Source organism: Enhydra lutris, unplaced genomic scaffold (assembly GCF_002288905.1).
Source record: "Enhydra lutris kenyoni isolate GAN:26980312 unplaced genomic scaffold, ASM228890v2 scaffoldscaffold18, whole genome shotgun sequence".
Lineage (NCBI taxonomy): Eukaryota > Metazoa > Chordata > Mammalia > Carnivora > Mustelidae > Enhydra > Enhydra lutris.
This window is the reverse complement of record NW_019154102.1, coordinates 16,589,120-16,604,661: the sequence shown is the minus strand read 5'-3', so window position 1 is coordinate 16,604,661 and position 15,542 is coordinate 16,589,120. Positions and strand designations below refer to the sequence as shown.

General features: G+C 45.9%; 1 protein-coding gene across 1 annotated transcript in view; it reads left to right on the top strand.

Annotated features, from left to right (window-relative positions):
• The first annotated feature begins 232 nt into the window (after positions 1–232).
• Positions 233–15,542, top strand: part of LOC111148025 (sprouty related EVH1 domain containing 2) — a 116,964-nt gene continuing 101,654 nt past the window's right edge. Inside the window, exon 1 of the mRNA XM_022504376.1 lies at positions 233–651. Within this exon, the coding sequence (XP_022360084.1) occupies positions 626–651 (26 nt within the window). The 5' untranslated portion in view covers positions 233–625. The remainder of the gene's footprint in view (positions 652–15,542) is intronic.

Genomic DNA, 15,542 nt, shown 5'->3' with positions numbered 1-15,542 from the left:
TGCACTCCACCACCTCTGGCCGCTGGGAAGACGTCATCGCTTCCGCCCTACTTCCTCCTCCTGTTGGCGGCGGTGAGAATCCAATATGGAGTAAATCGGTGGAGTCGAGAGATGGGGCTCGGACGGGGCGCCCTGCACCGCCTCCCAGGCGCACCTCCCCCGGCCGCCGACCGCTCCCGGGAACCCTGATTGGCCCGGCCCCCGGGGGCGACCCCGGACCGAGCCCCCACCCGCAGCTGGCCCTTCTCTCCTCCTCCTCTCAGCAGTCTCAGCCGCTCCACGGCGCGCTTGTTTTTCTCCTCCTCTCCCCCACCGCCGTCCCCTGCCCAAATCTCTCCCTCTCTGCTCGCTGCCGAGCCCCCGGAGCCCCTCCTGCGGAGCCCCGGGTGCTGCTGCGCTCACTCCTCCCGCAACTTGCCTTTGCACCCCTTCCCCAAACCTCACCCGCGCTCCTATCGCCCTGCTTCCCCTTCTCCCTTCTGCGGCGCCCCTTCATCTCTCGCCGCTCCCCCTCCCCAACCAAATCAGGCGATCTCCGGAGATGTGAAGAAGGGGGGTGAGCGGACAGGAAGATGAAGGGAGCAAAGCTGCCCGCCGCGGGACAGGCGTCTAGGTGAACAGGAAAATGACCGAAGAAACACACCCGGACGAGTAAGTTTGGCCGCGGGGTGGGACGAGGGTGCCCCGCGGGGGTAGCGAGGGAGCCGGGGCTGAGGACGCAGGCAGGGACGCTGCTTGGGTGAACTTGGCGTGGGGTGCAGCTACTAGCCGGCCTGAGGGCTTTGGGCTGCGAGATTTCCCCCCACGTTGTTGAATTGAGGAGGGGGCAAAGACTGCTTAGGGCCGGCGGGGGCGCGCCTTGAGTCGGCTGGCTCGTGGCCGTGGCGGGGGCCAAGGGCGCGCGGGTGACCTCGGGGCGGTCCCCGCTCCCTCTCCGGGGATTCACAAACACCCCCTCCCCCCCGAAATCTTCCGTGGCCGGAGCTAAAGACCTGACACCCCCGCTACGGCTTCCTGGGGTCGGTGGGTTTTCATGTAGTGACTTTGTGACTCCTGCCCCGCCGCTCGCCCCCCGGTCCCTTAGGGAGCCCACTGGGGCCCAGGCTCCGCCATTTCGTTTTCTTGAATCGCTCTCATTTGCATACCACATTTTCATTCATAAAAAACACGGCGGAGCCAGGGGAGGACTGGGCGCGGGCTGCGCTGGGGTCTGCGTGAGCAGGGATCCCCAGGCAGGTCGCCGTGCAGGAGCCGCCGGAGGGGTCCCGCGGCGCGTGTGAGCGTGTGTGCACGCGCTTTTGGGCTCGGGATAGGCGCCCCGCGGGATCGGGGCCGCTCGGGGGCGGATCCGAGTCGTGTGCTGCGGGGGCGGGCGGGAGCGTGCGGGGCAATGTGCTGCGGGCCAGTGTGTGTATGTGAGTGTGTGTGTGTAAATGTATGTATCTGTGTGCGAGTGTGTGTGCGCGCATGCACAGGCATGCGTGCCCGGCCCGCGGGCCCGAGGGTAACAATGCTCGGGGCGCTCCGCTGGAGGGGCTCCGGGGTGACCCGCCGCCCTCCGGGGCATCCGGACCGTTTCCCAGCCCGGGGCCAAGATGAGGCTCCCTCCAGCCTCGCGGTCGTGGAATCGGGTTTGGCTTTCTCCCACCCCCACCCGAGGCGTTTCCAATTGCGGGAGCAGCGGAGGCAGGGCTCCTGGGCCCCGCGCCTGAGGTCGTCGGCTTCGGGTCCGAGTGGTCACCACACGGCGGCCCACGCCGCTGCTCAGTGGCTGTGCCCGCCACCAGCCACTTTTTTTTTCTTTTCTTTCTTTCTTTTTTTTTTTTTTTTTTTTTTTTTTTTTGTGAATAAGACGCTCTCCTTTATTGTCACATGATATCCCTCCCCTCCTCCCCTGCACATTCATAAATCCGGAGTCTGCCTCGGCTCCTTTCATTCAGAGCTGCCATTAGCTAAGGTAGCAGTGGCGCTGGCTTGGACGCAAAAGAGCCGGTTGGTAGCCACTGGGACACACCCTGGGGAGAGGCCCAGAGAGTGGGTTTGTGGGGTCGTGGGGGCTGCGTGTATCTGCTCCAGAGGCCCGGGGTCTTTTGCCCCTGCGAGCATTGACAGTCAATGCAGAGAGGGGAAGTGACTCAGGGCTGGTTGACAGGGAGGGCTTTTCTTGCAGCAGGTGACAGTATGCTGTGCTCTACTCTTAAGAGTACTACTTAGCCTTTTTTTTTTTTTTTTTTTTTTAATGCCCCTTTATCCTTTGGCATCTGCTGTTGCCAGGCTGGGCGCGAGAGGGTGTTGAGAGGGGTGGTGTATGGGAAAGAAAATTTCCTTCCTTTGGGGATCTTTGACTGCAGTAACCCCTGGTCTGCCAGACACCCGCACCTGGAGAGCATCCTGCCTGGTGTGCCCGTTGCTGCAGTCCCACCACCTGTGCTGGTCTTTTCAAACATTTTGCTTTGCTTTCAGGAAAGGGTAAAATGGGGAAAAAAAAAAAAGTTGCTCTTGTGGGGAAGAAATATGCTGGTGGGCCTTGCCCCCATACCAACTTGACTAATAGACAAGTGTTTTTATAGGCCTTCCTCTGTTCTGGCACACACAGATAGTAGTAGCAGGGAGGGACAGTTGCCTTGCTCTGAACTTCGGGATTCTTGTTGCAGATTGCTTCCATTTGCCCTGCCTTGGGTTCCTTGGCTCCATCCCTTGGGAATACTGGCCTGGCCTCTCCCTTTTCACCATAGCATGTCAGCTTTGCACCTACCCCATCTGATAGCCAAAGCAAAGGGATTTGGGTTGGGATCACCAGCAAGAAATGACTATGTCTCATTTCATGCTTTCAGAGCAACTCAGCATGGAACTGGCTGCCTCCACTGCTGTCAGAAGCCCAGTTGAGACAATGGGTATTTGAGGACAGGTTCTGGTTTCAGTTAGAGAATCAGAAAGCCGTGGCGCCTTAGCCCAGTGCAGAAATGGCCTTCCTGGGATTACTTTTAATGTAATGACCTTGGCATGAGACATGAAACGTAAGCCCCTAAGAACACGGGCTGTAGGGGCTGTAAACTGCCATTTGTGGACACTGTTCATTGTATTGTTCAGGTTCTTACGTAATGACCCATCTGAAAAATTCCTTTTAAATGTTAGTGCCTGGAAGAAGGTTTCTCTCTGGGTTGCAGGACTTGCTGTGATTGCCTTTTTGTTGCTGGGTTTTTTTGCAACCACTGTCTGAAAGCTCAGAGCTAAAATTATTGCTTGATTACAGTGGTCGTAGTTAGTCTAGCTTTTTGCTAGATTTATATACCTCTCTAGTATGAATTTTGATCTTTCATTTTCTTTTCTAATGGCTTTATGTTTGAGGTCCTACAGATACCTTTTGGAAGTAGACAAGGTGTATTACAATAAAGCAGTTTGGTGACCTCAAATGGGAGACCTATGGGAGAAATAGTTATGCCTTAGGTAAAGGAGATTTTCTTCTTTGTTGTTTTTTTTTTAAGATTTTATTTATTTATTTGACAGGATCATAAGTAGGTAGAGGCAGGCAGAGAGGGAGAGAGAGAGAGGAGGGAGCAGGCTCTCTGCTCAGCAGAGAGCCCGATGGTGGCGCCCCTAAAATAGATTTTCTTGATAGTCCATATATATTTAAGGTTTTTATTAAATGGTACAGGTATATAACAACTATGTTTAGCGTCAGTACAGTAAGTCAGAATCTCGCAACTGTCAAAATTGTGCCTAATTTTAAAAAATAATAAATGTTTTGTCTTCTCATGCTCTTTTCTATGTCGATTTAAAACTTCTCGAGGGAGGGGTGCCTGGGTGGCTCAGTGGTTGGGTGTCTGCCTTTGGCTTGGGTCATAATCCCAGAGTCCTGGGATGGAGCCCCGCATCAGGCTCCCTGCTCAGCGGGAAGACTGCTTCTCCCTCTCCCACTCCCCGCTGCTTGTGTTCCCTCTCTCGATGGCTCGCTCTCTCTGTCAAATATATAAATAAAAAATCTAAAAAAAAAAAAAAATTCTCGAGGGGCACCTCGGTGGCTCAGTTGTTAAGCATCTACCTTCAGCTCTGGTCATGATCCCAGGGTCCTGGGATTGAGCCCCACATTGGGCTCCCTGCTTAGCAGGAAACCTGCTTCTCCCTCTCCCCCTGCTTGTGATCCCTCTCTCACTGTGTCTCTTTCTGTCAAATAAATAAATAAAATCTTTAAAAAAAGAAAAAATACTCTGACCTTTCTCCTCTGATCCCATTCCAGCTACAAATGCATGTTAAGATTTACATTTCTACAAATTTTTAAAAATAATTTAAAAGTAAAAAGCATCAACAAACTGTTGAAAAGAATCTTTTGTCCAAGAGAGTGGAAAAAAATTTTTTTGATCATGTGCATTTTGTCTGGATCTTGAAAGCATTTGATTATGGTCTTGAATGATTTGGAAATTTGTTGACAAAATGAAGAAACCCTTCTCAAGTGAACTTAATGCAGAAGACATCGGCCTACCATGTAGCTATTCTGTCCCTCTCATAAATGCTTCTCTGCAGGACACATCTTGCTGAGAATGGACTTTTAGTCTTGTTTTTAGTCATGTTCTTCCTAATGTTGAAAGGTCTTCCATTTAAAAAAAAAAAAAAAGATATTTTTGCCTAACCATTTCAAAGAAATGAGACATCAGAATGTCCTGTCTCTGAATACTTGAGCTTACTTCCCACAAGATGAAGATACTCTTCCAGGAAACCGCAATACCATCATCACACTTTACAAAATTAAGAATCATTCCCTTTTGTCTTTAACATTCAGCGCAGTTGACTGAATATGTCTTTTACAACTGTCATTTCAGCCAGGTGCCAATTAATGATCCTGAGTTAAAGCCATTTAACTTATACTTACAGCTCAAGGCTCAGCCATTTGCTCACTTTCTGATCTAAGGCAAGTTACTTAACTTTCACCTTGGCTTTTTTTTTTTTTTAAGATTTTATTTATTTATTTGACAGAAAGAGATCACAAGTAGGCAGAGAGAGAGAACAGAAGAGAAGCAGGCTCCCTGCTGAGCAGAGAGCTGGATACGGGGCTTGATTTCAGGACCCTGAGATCATGACCTGAGCAGAAGGCAGAGGCTTTAACCCACTGAGCCGCCCAGGCGCCACTTTCACCTTGGTTTTATCTGAGTGAATAAAATGGGAGTGAATGTTAGCAATTTCATGGAGTTGCTATGAAAATTAAAGGAGATATCCTATGTAAAGCTTACTGTCGAGCACCAAGCATCAATCAGGTGTCTCGTGTTGGCTCTTAGCAGGCCACTGGGATAGGTTTCTCATAGGCTCAGCTTGTTAATTTTCAAATAATCCTATGAAGAAGGAGTTACCCCATTATTTTATTGTTTTTTAAAGATTTTATGTATTTATTTAGAGAGAGAGAGAGAGCGTGTGCACACAAGAGCGGTGGTGGGGAGGGGCTGAGGGAGAGAGTCTCAGGCAGACTCCCCACTGAGCGCAGAGCCCAACGTGATGTGGGGCTGGATCCCACCACCCTCAAAACAACCCTGAGATCATGACCTGAGTTGAAATCAAGAGTCAGAGGCTTAACCAACTGAGCCACCCAGGTGCCCTGGAGTTACTCTATTTAACTGATGAGGAAGCTTAAGTTGCTTTGCCTAAGACAGCAAACATTTTTTTTAATAGCACTTTAGTCATTTAGTCTTCTCAACAGTCCTATGAGATAGATGGGATATTATTACCTCCATTTATAGATGGGGAAACTGAGCCCCAGAGAAGATGAGTAACTTGTCCGAGATCGTATCATTAGCAAATGAAGGAGTTAGGATTTGACTCCAGCAGCCTGGCTCAGAAAGGACTTGTTTTGTTTTGTTTTTAATATTTTATTTATTTATTTGACAGAGAAAGACACACGGCGAGAGAGGGAACACAAGCAAGGGGAGTGGGAGAGGGTAGAAGCCAGCTTCCCGCCGAGCAGGGAGCCTGATGTTGGGCTCCAATCCCAGGACTCTGGGATCATGAACTGAGCAGAAGGCAGCAGCTTAATGACTGAACCAACCTGGCAGCCCAGAAAGGACTGTCTTTAACCACTGTGAGGTACCTTCTCAGAGGAGGACAGGTGGGCCAGCCTTAGTCATTCTGACTTCTGAGCTCACACTGTTTCCGTTAGTCATGCTGTCCTTGATTCTTCTGAATTGGTGAGTCTATCATTGCCATAATTTTTTCTACTTCCTTTATCTTCCCTGAAATTGCCATGAAGCGCGTACTGAATTAAAGTGTATTTAAATAAACCTGGGCTTGAGAATTCTATGATACACCATAAGATAATAGGAGTGTGAATCCAGAGTTGGTTATTGCTGGATGTCAGCTGTATGTTCGTTGAAATAACAGTTGTAGAAATTAGACCTGGTACAATAAATATTGATCCAGTTTCTTTGCATTAGCCTTAAAAAAAGGGGTGTTTCTACTCCACATGAATAGAGTCCTTAAATGTTGAAAACATGGAGTTGGCTCTGCAGAATTGGAATCTTGGTCCATTCATCAGAAGATCTTGAAAGCAAGACAAAACAAAACACTTGGAAAGACCTTAACAAAATTGTAAGCCAGGACATGCAATTGTATAAAGTTAAGCGCCTACTGCAAGGCCCTTCATCTTTCTAGGTGGTGAACTTGTCCTTCTCTCCATCTGCTAGGCTTGTTTCCACGAGGATTTAGTGAGTGCTCCCTCCTTTCTAGCTATGGCTGATCCCCTCTGCTTTCCACTTCCTTTAACCAGATAAAATACATAAAAGTGAATCAGTACAAATACCAAAACTATTCTGCCTCAACAGTCTGCTTACTCAGGCTCTGTATTCTGGAGTTTTCTTCCTTCCCTTCTGCAAGTGAATTTCTGCTCATTCCCCCTCCCACCAGTTCTGCAGCCATTACTTTGACGAGGTCCTCCCATTCTTTCTTTTCCATCCCCTCTTCACATCAAAACTGAGGACCCTTTATAGTATTTTTTCCTCATGCTGTATGGCAGTTCTCACCATTTAGAGTTGGGCCTATACCCGACTAGATTCTTACCAGAATATGAGCTTCTTGGATTCAGTATTACCTCTTAACTGCTTAGTTTTCTAGTTGTTGGCCCAATACTGTTGGGCACATTATGGTTGCTTAATAAATGTCTGTTGAATTAAAAAATGGATTTAATTATTTTAGGATGCTTTGTCTCTACCAACAAATGCAATAATTGTAATTGTATTTGGTTAACTCACAGTGTGGATAACCCCCCTCTGAGAAACTGCCTTCACAAGAAGCCCTTGGCACGTTTTGTGGAAATTGGGTGCCGAACGATCTGGTGGTGGTGGTCTGTGATTGATAGCTCAAAACCATTTTGGCTCCAGTCAGTGTTGTAGGGGTTGGGAAGTGGAAGATCTTGAGTGCCGTATAAGCCAGGGGCTATGTTTCTGCCTCTGCAGGAGAATCTCCACAGAAATCACAATATTAACAACTTGTAGTAGCCACAGGCTTCTCGTGGAGTCTCGGCACTCAAAGTCAGAGACAGCCGTGCTCATGAACACCAGTATTGGCACAGTTCCTATATTCCACGGGCTGAACGCAAATACACAATCTGACAGCAAAACTCTCAGAAACTGGGGCGCCTGGGTGGCTCAGTGGGTTGAAGCCTGTGCCTTCGGCTCGGGTCCTGATCCCAGGATCCTGGGATCGAGCCCCACGTTGGGTTCTCTGCTCCTCAGCGAGCCTGCTTCCCCCCCTCTCTGCCTGCCTCTCTGCCTACTTGTGATCTCTCTCTCTCTCTCCCTGTGTCAAATAAATAAATAAATCTTTAAAAAAAAAAAACTCTCAGAAACTGAACATGATGATAATAGAGGCAGAGCCCCAAGTTTTGGGGTGTGGTTTTTTTTGGCTTGTTTTGTTGTGTAAATTGGGCTGGTTTTGTTTGTTTGTTTGAGACCCAGTCATATTGATGAACTCTTGTAAATGCTTCCCTTTAAGCAGTATGTAAGGCCAGAATATTGATGATTTTTTAAAGCATGTTCAGAGGCATGTAGTCACTGGAGTAGAAGGACTATTTTGCACCAGTGCACACAGTGCACTGTGGAGCAAAAAGCATTTTCTGTGCACTGGCCCTGGGTGGGTGTGATGCGTTGCTCCGGCAGCTTGGTATGTGTCTCATGTCATAGAAAGGAAGTCAGGCCAGGATTTTAATAAAATATTTGCTAGGAACTGGCAATTGAAGGGATTAGAATAAGGGCAGCTTCTGAAATGTATGGCTTTGGCTCCTCTGTGTACTGATAGAATGATTTTTCAGATCTGGTTGTTTTCATTCTTAGATATATTCCCTGTTGGCCATTCCTAAGTGCTTAAACTTAATTATCAGGTTAAGTTTTTAATTGTCTTTCCTAGTTCATCTGGTAATGGTATCTTTGTCTCTTTGTTTTCATTACTTACTCCTCTTCTTTTCCTCCTTGGGTTGCTTTGGCCGTGGCATCCAGTATTGATTTTTCAGATACTACTTAGTTTTGCATCCCACCCCGAGAATGCACGGAGAAGGCTAGCCCTGTCTGCCCTGCTGGTGTTGGGAATAATCACTTATGAAGCCTTATACCCATAGTCTTGGCAGCATGCTGAGCGCATAGTAGGCTGTCTGCAAACATTTATTGATTGATTAAAGCAAATATTTGTTAATTGAAAAGTAATTATACCTTGTATCAAAATATAAACTATTATTCTTAGTGTACCTACATTCCAAAAGATTTTGAGTTTACCTTTTCAAAACGTCCAGGAGGGACAGGCTGCCGTGATGATAGTGGAGGAAATGGGGGTTTTGGGGTCATACTGTGTTCTGTCTTCTGCTGATTAAGGGCCCCTGGCAGGTGTTTTAAGCCAGGAGTCCTGGGTTAATATAAATGAAGGTCACTCTAATTCATAGGCTGTTAAAAAGTGGAAATGAAATCTTGAAGGTAAAGCATTTCAGCATAGTGCCTGATAAATTGGGAATTCAGTGGGACTCACCCACCTCCAGTGCCTCATATCATGTAGCACAGTATGATTTATTTTCATAATCTACAAGGTAGAGGATATCCATTTGCAATATTCTACCTTCAGAGCACCTTTTTTTTTTTTTTTAAAGGTTTTATTTATTTATTCAACACAGAGAAAGAGAGATTGCAAGTAGGCAGAGAGGCACGCGGGGCGGGGGCGGGGGGGGGGGGAGCAGGCTCCCTGCTGTACAGAGAGCCCAATGTGGGGCTCCATCCCAGGACCCTGAGATCATGACCTGAGCCTAAGGCAGAGGCTTAACCCACTGAGCCACCGAGGTGCCCAGAGCACCTTTTGAGTCAAGGAACCAGATTCTCACTTTATGCCTGTGAGAGTTGAAGTGACCTGCTCCAGGGGGTTACTAGGAGAATTAGAGCCTTGAAGTCACATTCTGCTTTCTGTTCAGCTTTCTGGTGCTATGCTGGTAGGACCTAGAGAAACTCATTAGTTTTGGTGCTGTCATATCAGTAATGCCCAGCTGACTGCTGGCACTTTAACTCAGTGATCCTGGTTGGCTGTCTTTTTAAGATTTCCCGTCTTACAGAAGCTGGCCTCCTCTGTTACTGTCAGTGTACTTACCTGTACATCCTTGGCCTTGTACTACAAGGGTGTAGTAACATCCTTGGCCTTCTTGCCATTCCTGCCAGAGGTCTAGAAATCCTATCACCAATGCCCTTCAGATTGTTTCTCAGAGTCAGTAGGCTTGGTCTGGGTGGGGTAGGTGTGGGGGAGGGTTGGCTGAAGATTCTCTTAGGAGTGAGTTGGTTTATGACTTGTTTTTTCTATTTGTATGCCGTGTTGGTGTTTATGTTTCATATTTTCGGCCAAGAAATAAAGTAAATGTTAGATTAGAGGTTTAATGTAATCACCAGCATCCCAGTAATTTTATTCATTTTTACAGGTCTTTTAAAGTTGCAAAGTGTGAATATAGTCTTAATGTAGTCATTTCATCTTTTTCCTTCATTTAATAGGTTAGATCAAATCTATGATTTTTCTCAGACTCAGTATTCCAAAACAGGTCTGCTCTGCCAGGGGAGCATGTACTGGCTCAGTATTCCTTCTGGGCCTGATGGCCTAATGATTGCCTTTTTATTAATCTGTATATAAACAGGTTTCATATCCAGAGTCTAATGTTTGTAAACTAGCTTTGAGGCCCTTTCCCTCCATTCTAGATGTCTTTTATACTAAGGAAAATCAGGGGGTACTAGATTCCAGAGGTCCATTCAGAGTGTGGTAGACTTTAAATCTAAATTACTTGACTTTATTTATTTTCTTTTAAAAGATTTTATTTATTTATTTGACAGAGAGAGATCACAAGTAGGCAGAGAGAGGAGGAAACAGGCTCCCTGCTGAGCAGAGAGCCCAATACGGGGCTCGATCCCAGGACCCTGGGATCATGACCTGAGCTGAAGGCAGAGGCTTTAACCCACTGAGCCACCCAGGCACCCGTCTTTAGAAGATAGTTGGACCCTAGGGGCATCTGGGTGACTTGGTCGGTTAAGCGTCTGCCTTCAGCTCATGATCTCAGGGCCCTGAGATTGAGCTCTGCGTCAGATTCCCCGCTTAGAAGTCTGCTTGTCCCTTTCCCTCTGCCCCTCCCCGCTACTCATGCTCTCTCTCTCTCCTTTCTCTCATAAAATCTTTAAAAAAAAAAAAAGATACTTGGACCCTAATTGCAAAGCCATGTGTTAATTATTTTATTGGGTAAGTAAATAACCAGGGTGGTGAGACTTGAGCCAAGGGAGTGACTAGCTGGTGAGTGCCATTCACTTACTGTACCTAGTGCACCAGACACCGAGATGGGATGGGACCGGAACTGTGACTCAGAAGGAGGCTCTGGCCTTAGGGAGCTTGTGTTCTAGGGTGCTAGGCACTTTCATATGCCTTAGGGGTATGAAGACAGCATCATCTTGATGACTGACTCTCAGAGTTGTTTTTCCTTTCTTCCCTTGCTTCTGCAGGGCTCCCCCTAGAGCTGCAGGCATCAGGATTCCCAAATTGAGGGTGGGGGGCAGTCTTCATCCAGAGCATTGAAAGTACTATATGCCCTTCCCAGAATCCCCCAACAAGCTCTTCAAGTTATTTTTGGGGTCTGTGTGTTGTGTGTACATGCACTCGTGCCCTCACACGAGGATGGAATATGTCTGACAGCCAGGAGAAGATGCAGAGAGGTTAAGTATCTTGTCTGAGGTCACAGAGCAGAATTTGTTATTTTTAATCCAGGTCTTTTAACTTCAGGCCCCATGATTATAGAATATTACATGTCATAACTTTGTAGAGCTTTAGTTTTCTTATATAAAAAATTGTGTGGTGTGTACAGCTTGATTTATATTACTGTAGAGCAAATGAAGTTAGAACTCACTTTGAATCCTGAAACAGCCTCAGAGCTGTGAGGTGACATTTCTTTCTTGCATTCCTTTTCAGCACTGGAAAGCAGTGCCCCCAGAGGTGACCTTTTCTGTACTGATACAAAGAGCAACTTTACGGGTACCTGGATGGCCCCATTGGTTGGGCGTCTCTCTGCCTTTGGCTTAGGTGGTGATCCCGGGATTCTGGGATAAAGCCCCATGTCAGGCTCCCTGCTCAGTGGGGAGTCTGCTTCTCCTTCCCACTCCCCCTGCTCACTCGCTCTCTCTCTCACTCACTCTTTCTCTCTCAAATAAATAAAATCTTTCAAAGAAAAAAAAGAGCGACTTTACAGATACCTCTTTGGGAAAAAAAACTAGCCACCTTATCCTTGAAAGTCTAGATGAGAATGGATAACAGTGCACACTATTCTGGACCTGTGTTTTAGCCTAGCTATTTTGGGAGGAGGATCAAACTTAAACTTGTATTGTGAGTCTTGCAAAGTGAGGATTCTGGTTTAGAAAGGCCTCAGATTTTGTATTTTCTTTTCAAGATTTTATTTATTTATTTGATAGAGATCACAAGTAGGCAGAGAGGCAGGCGGTGGGGTGAGGGGAAGCAAGCTCCCTGATGAGCAGACAGCCCGATGTGGGGCTCGATCCCAGGACCCTGAGATCATGACCTGAGTTGAAGGCAGAGGCTTTAACCCACTTAGCCATCCAGGCACCCCATAGATTTTGCATTTTTAAAGAGGATTTATTTATTTATTCGAGAGGGAGACACATATGGACAACAGAAACGGGAGGGGCAGAGGGAGAGGGAGAAACAAATCTCAGGTGGACTCTGTAGTGAGCATGGAGCCCAACTCGGGGCTCAATCCCAGGACCCTGAGATCATGACTTGAGCTGAAACCAAGTGTTGGATGCTTAACCCACTGCGCCTCCCAAGTGCCCTTCAGATTCTCCATTTTTAAATAAACTTCCAGGTGCTGCTGCTGCTGCTGGTCCGTGGATGACAATTCATGAATTGTCAGGGCATATCCGGTAGTGATGGTAGTAAGCTCACAGCAGCCAGGTTTGTGTCTTCAAAGTTGACTTCACATACTTGGTGTTTGGAATCTGTTGAAGAAGGTGGTGCTTCCACATGGAGACATACTATTATCAAGCAGCCGCTTCTCCATCCCTGGCAGGGTTTCCAAGTTTGAGATGGAGCTTGGCTTTAGATGGGAATATGCTGGAAGAATTTTTTCTTACGGCTTAAAAATCGTTCTTGGTGAATGTCAGGGGGCCCAAGAAATCCATCATTTAAAAAGAAATACGAAGTCCCAGCACTTTGTATGTAAGGTCTATGGTCAGCTGGCATTCTGCACCTTCCAGACAAATCCGTCTTGCATGGAAAGCCTGCCGCCTGGGGAAGCAGGCACGCACAGCCCTAGAAGAAATCGCAGGAAGTAATTAAACAGAGAAGGTCAGAGAAAGAGGAAGTGGTTGTGTTGTTTCTGATGCGAATAGCATTGTTGTTCCTCGGGATCCCGATGATGGTGTTTAAGTCTTCTGGAATGCACTGCTTGGGGATTTGATTGTATTTAAATTGCAGCCCTTTCAGTTTATTCTTTTAGACAGCAATCTAGTTAGGAAATGAATTGCTTTTAGGTCTTATCAGGAATACCCACGTGCCTGAGCAGAAGTTTTAAGCAAGGAGTTGCTTATAGCTTGGCAAATTGCACCTAAATGAAATGAATGTCAAGACTATTAGAAGTTAATTTTAGGTGTCTGGAGTTCTCCTTAATTCTCCTGATTAAACACTTTAACATAATAGTTTCCTTAATTGGAATAATGATGGAATATTAGCATGCATATTAAACCATTTACCCAAATTTGAATAGGGTTAAAGTGCAAATTATCCATCACTTGTCAGTTGCTTACTCTTTAGAGATGATTCCTGGTGAGAGATGGGGAAAAGACTGGAATGTGAATTGGGATGGGGCTTTCCACTTGAGGCAGCATGGCTAGGAAAGCCAAGAATAGACCAGAGGACTGAAGTAAATGAGAGACCCTTTGTTCCCCAAAACAGTGGTACTAAAAATACCCCAGTGCTTATGATAGTAAAACTGCAACATGGGGGCAGATGTGGTGGGAAATCTGAAATGAGCTGATGACCCTCTGGTTGTGTGTTCATTAGTCTGTCATATTTGTCTTTGACAGGAAGGTGATGAGAGACTAAAGACCCTCCACCCCTACCCCTAGATATCCCATCTGAAGTTTTGGTCTGATGCCACCACCTAGCACTTCCCAACCTAGTGTCTGAGAATCCATAAACACTCCCAGGTGTCTGTAAACCAAATACATAATGTCACCCATTTGTAGCTCTTACTCTGTTTCAATGTACATAGCTGCATTTACAGAATAATAACCATGACCTCATTAAAATATTACCCAATTCACAGTGGATGTTTGTCGTATATTTTTCTTAACTTACGGTTAATAACAAATACAACTGTAATCCCTGGGGAGGGGAGCTGGTGTCCGAATTTTCTCCCTTTGAGTCTTTATACTTAGAAAATTGGGAATCCCTGTGGCCCTCATTCTGGTTGTAAGAAAGTAAGTGTGGTCCTTCTGTAGGGGACGCAGTCGCAAGAAGGTGTGTTCCTACTCCTGGGTGGATTGGTTGGAAGGTCTGAGGAAAGTAGGGGCCAAGTGTAGTTGGAGGAGGAGGAGATGAAAGTGAGTCAGGACCTCTCCTCTAGAGACTTGGCATGATGTTTGGTCTTCTGATTAAAGCTGGGAGTGCTGGGGCTTGAGTCTTCTCTGTCTTCAGTTCTTGCCCTTTTTAGCTCCCATGGTTAGAGCTGTCCAGTACCTGTGCTGTGCACTCTTGAGTGGATACCAAGTGGCACAGAAGATGGTCACCCTGTTAACATGTGTACAGAGCTCTGGAAGTCAGGAAATTTAGGTTCCCGTTCCTTCTTCGCCACTACCCTGGTGTGCGGCCTAAGATGTCGAACTTCTCTGGACTCTGCTTTCTCATCTCTAAAATTAAGCAGTTGAATAACATAATAATACTGAAGGACTCTTCTAGTTCCAGATATTGTAGGGAGAGTTAATGTTAAAAAATTATGTTTTATTTATAAGCATGATATTCTTTTCTTTCTTTTTTTTGAAGCATAGTTGACACACAATGTCTCATTAGTTTCAGGTGTACAACATAGTAGTGATTCAGCAACTCCTTACCTTATCTTGTCCTCACCGCAAGTGTAGCTACCATCTGTCACCACACAACACCATTACAATAACATTGTCTGTATTCCCTGCGATGTGCCTTTCATCTCTGTGACTTACTCATTCTGTAACTGGAAGCCTGTATCGCCCACTCCCCTTCACCCTTTCGCCCATTCCCCCACACCACCTCCCTCTGGCAACCACCATTTTGTTCTCTGTGTTTACAGGTCTATTCTGCTTTGTTTTTTTAGGTTTCACATAAACGTGAAGTGATTTGCTAGTTGTCTTTCTCTGTCTGCCTTACTTCACTTAGCATAATCCTCTCTAGGTCTGTCCATGTTGTTGCAAATGGCAAAATCTTCTTCCTTTTTATGGCTAATATTCCATGGTGTATATGTGTGTGTGCCCCACATTCTTTATCCATTCATCTCTCTGAACACTTGAATTGCTTCCATATCTTGGCTGTTGTAAATAATACTACAGTGAATATAGGAGTGTATGTATCTTTTTGAATTAGAGTTTTGTTTTCTTTGGGTAAATACCAGTAGTGGAATTACTAGATTGTATGGCATTTCTGTTTTTAATTTTTGTGAGGAAACTCTATGCTATTTTCTATATTGGTCCATCAATTTACATTCCCATCAACAGTGCATGAGTGTTCCCTTTTTTTCCACAACCTCACCAGTACTTGTTATTTCTTGGTTTTTTGGTTTTTTTGGGTGTTGTTTTTTTTTTTTTATACTTGCCATTTCGGGCAGGTGTAAGGTGATATCTTGATGTGGTTTTAACTTGCCTGATGATTAGTGATACTGAGCATCTTTTCATGTGTTGGTTGGCATAATATTCTTTTTTTTAAACAGAGAAAAATATAAAGTAGAAATTAAAATACTTCTTGCTGCCCCAGTCAGGGAAGAGTTCACTTTCAGCAGGGTGGATCTTGAATCTTAGAGGACTTAAATA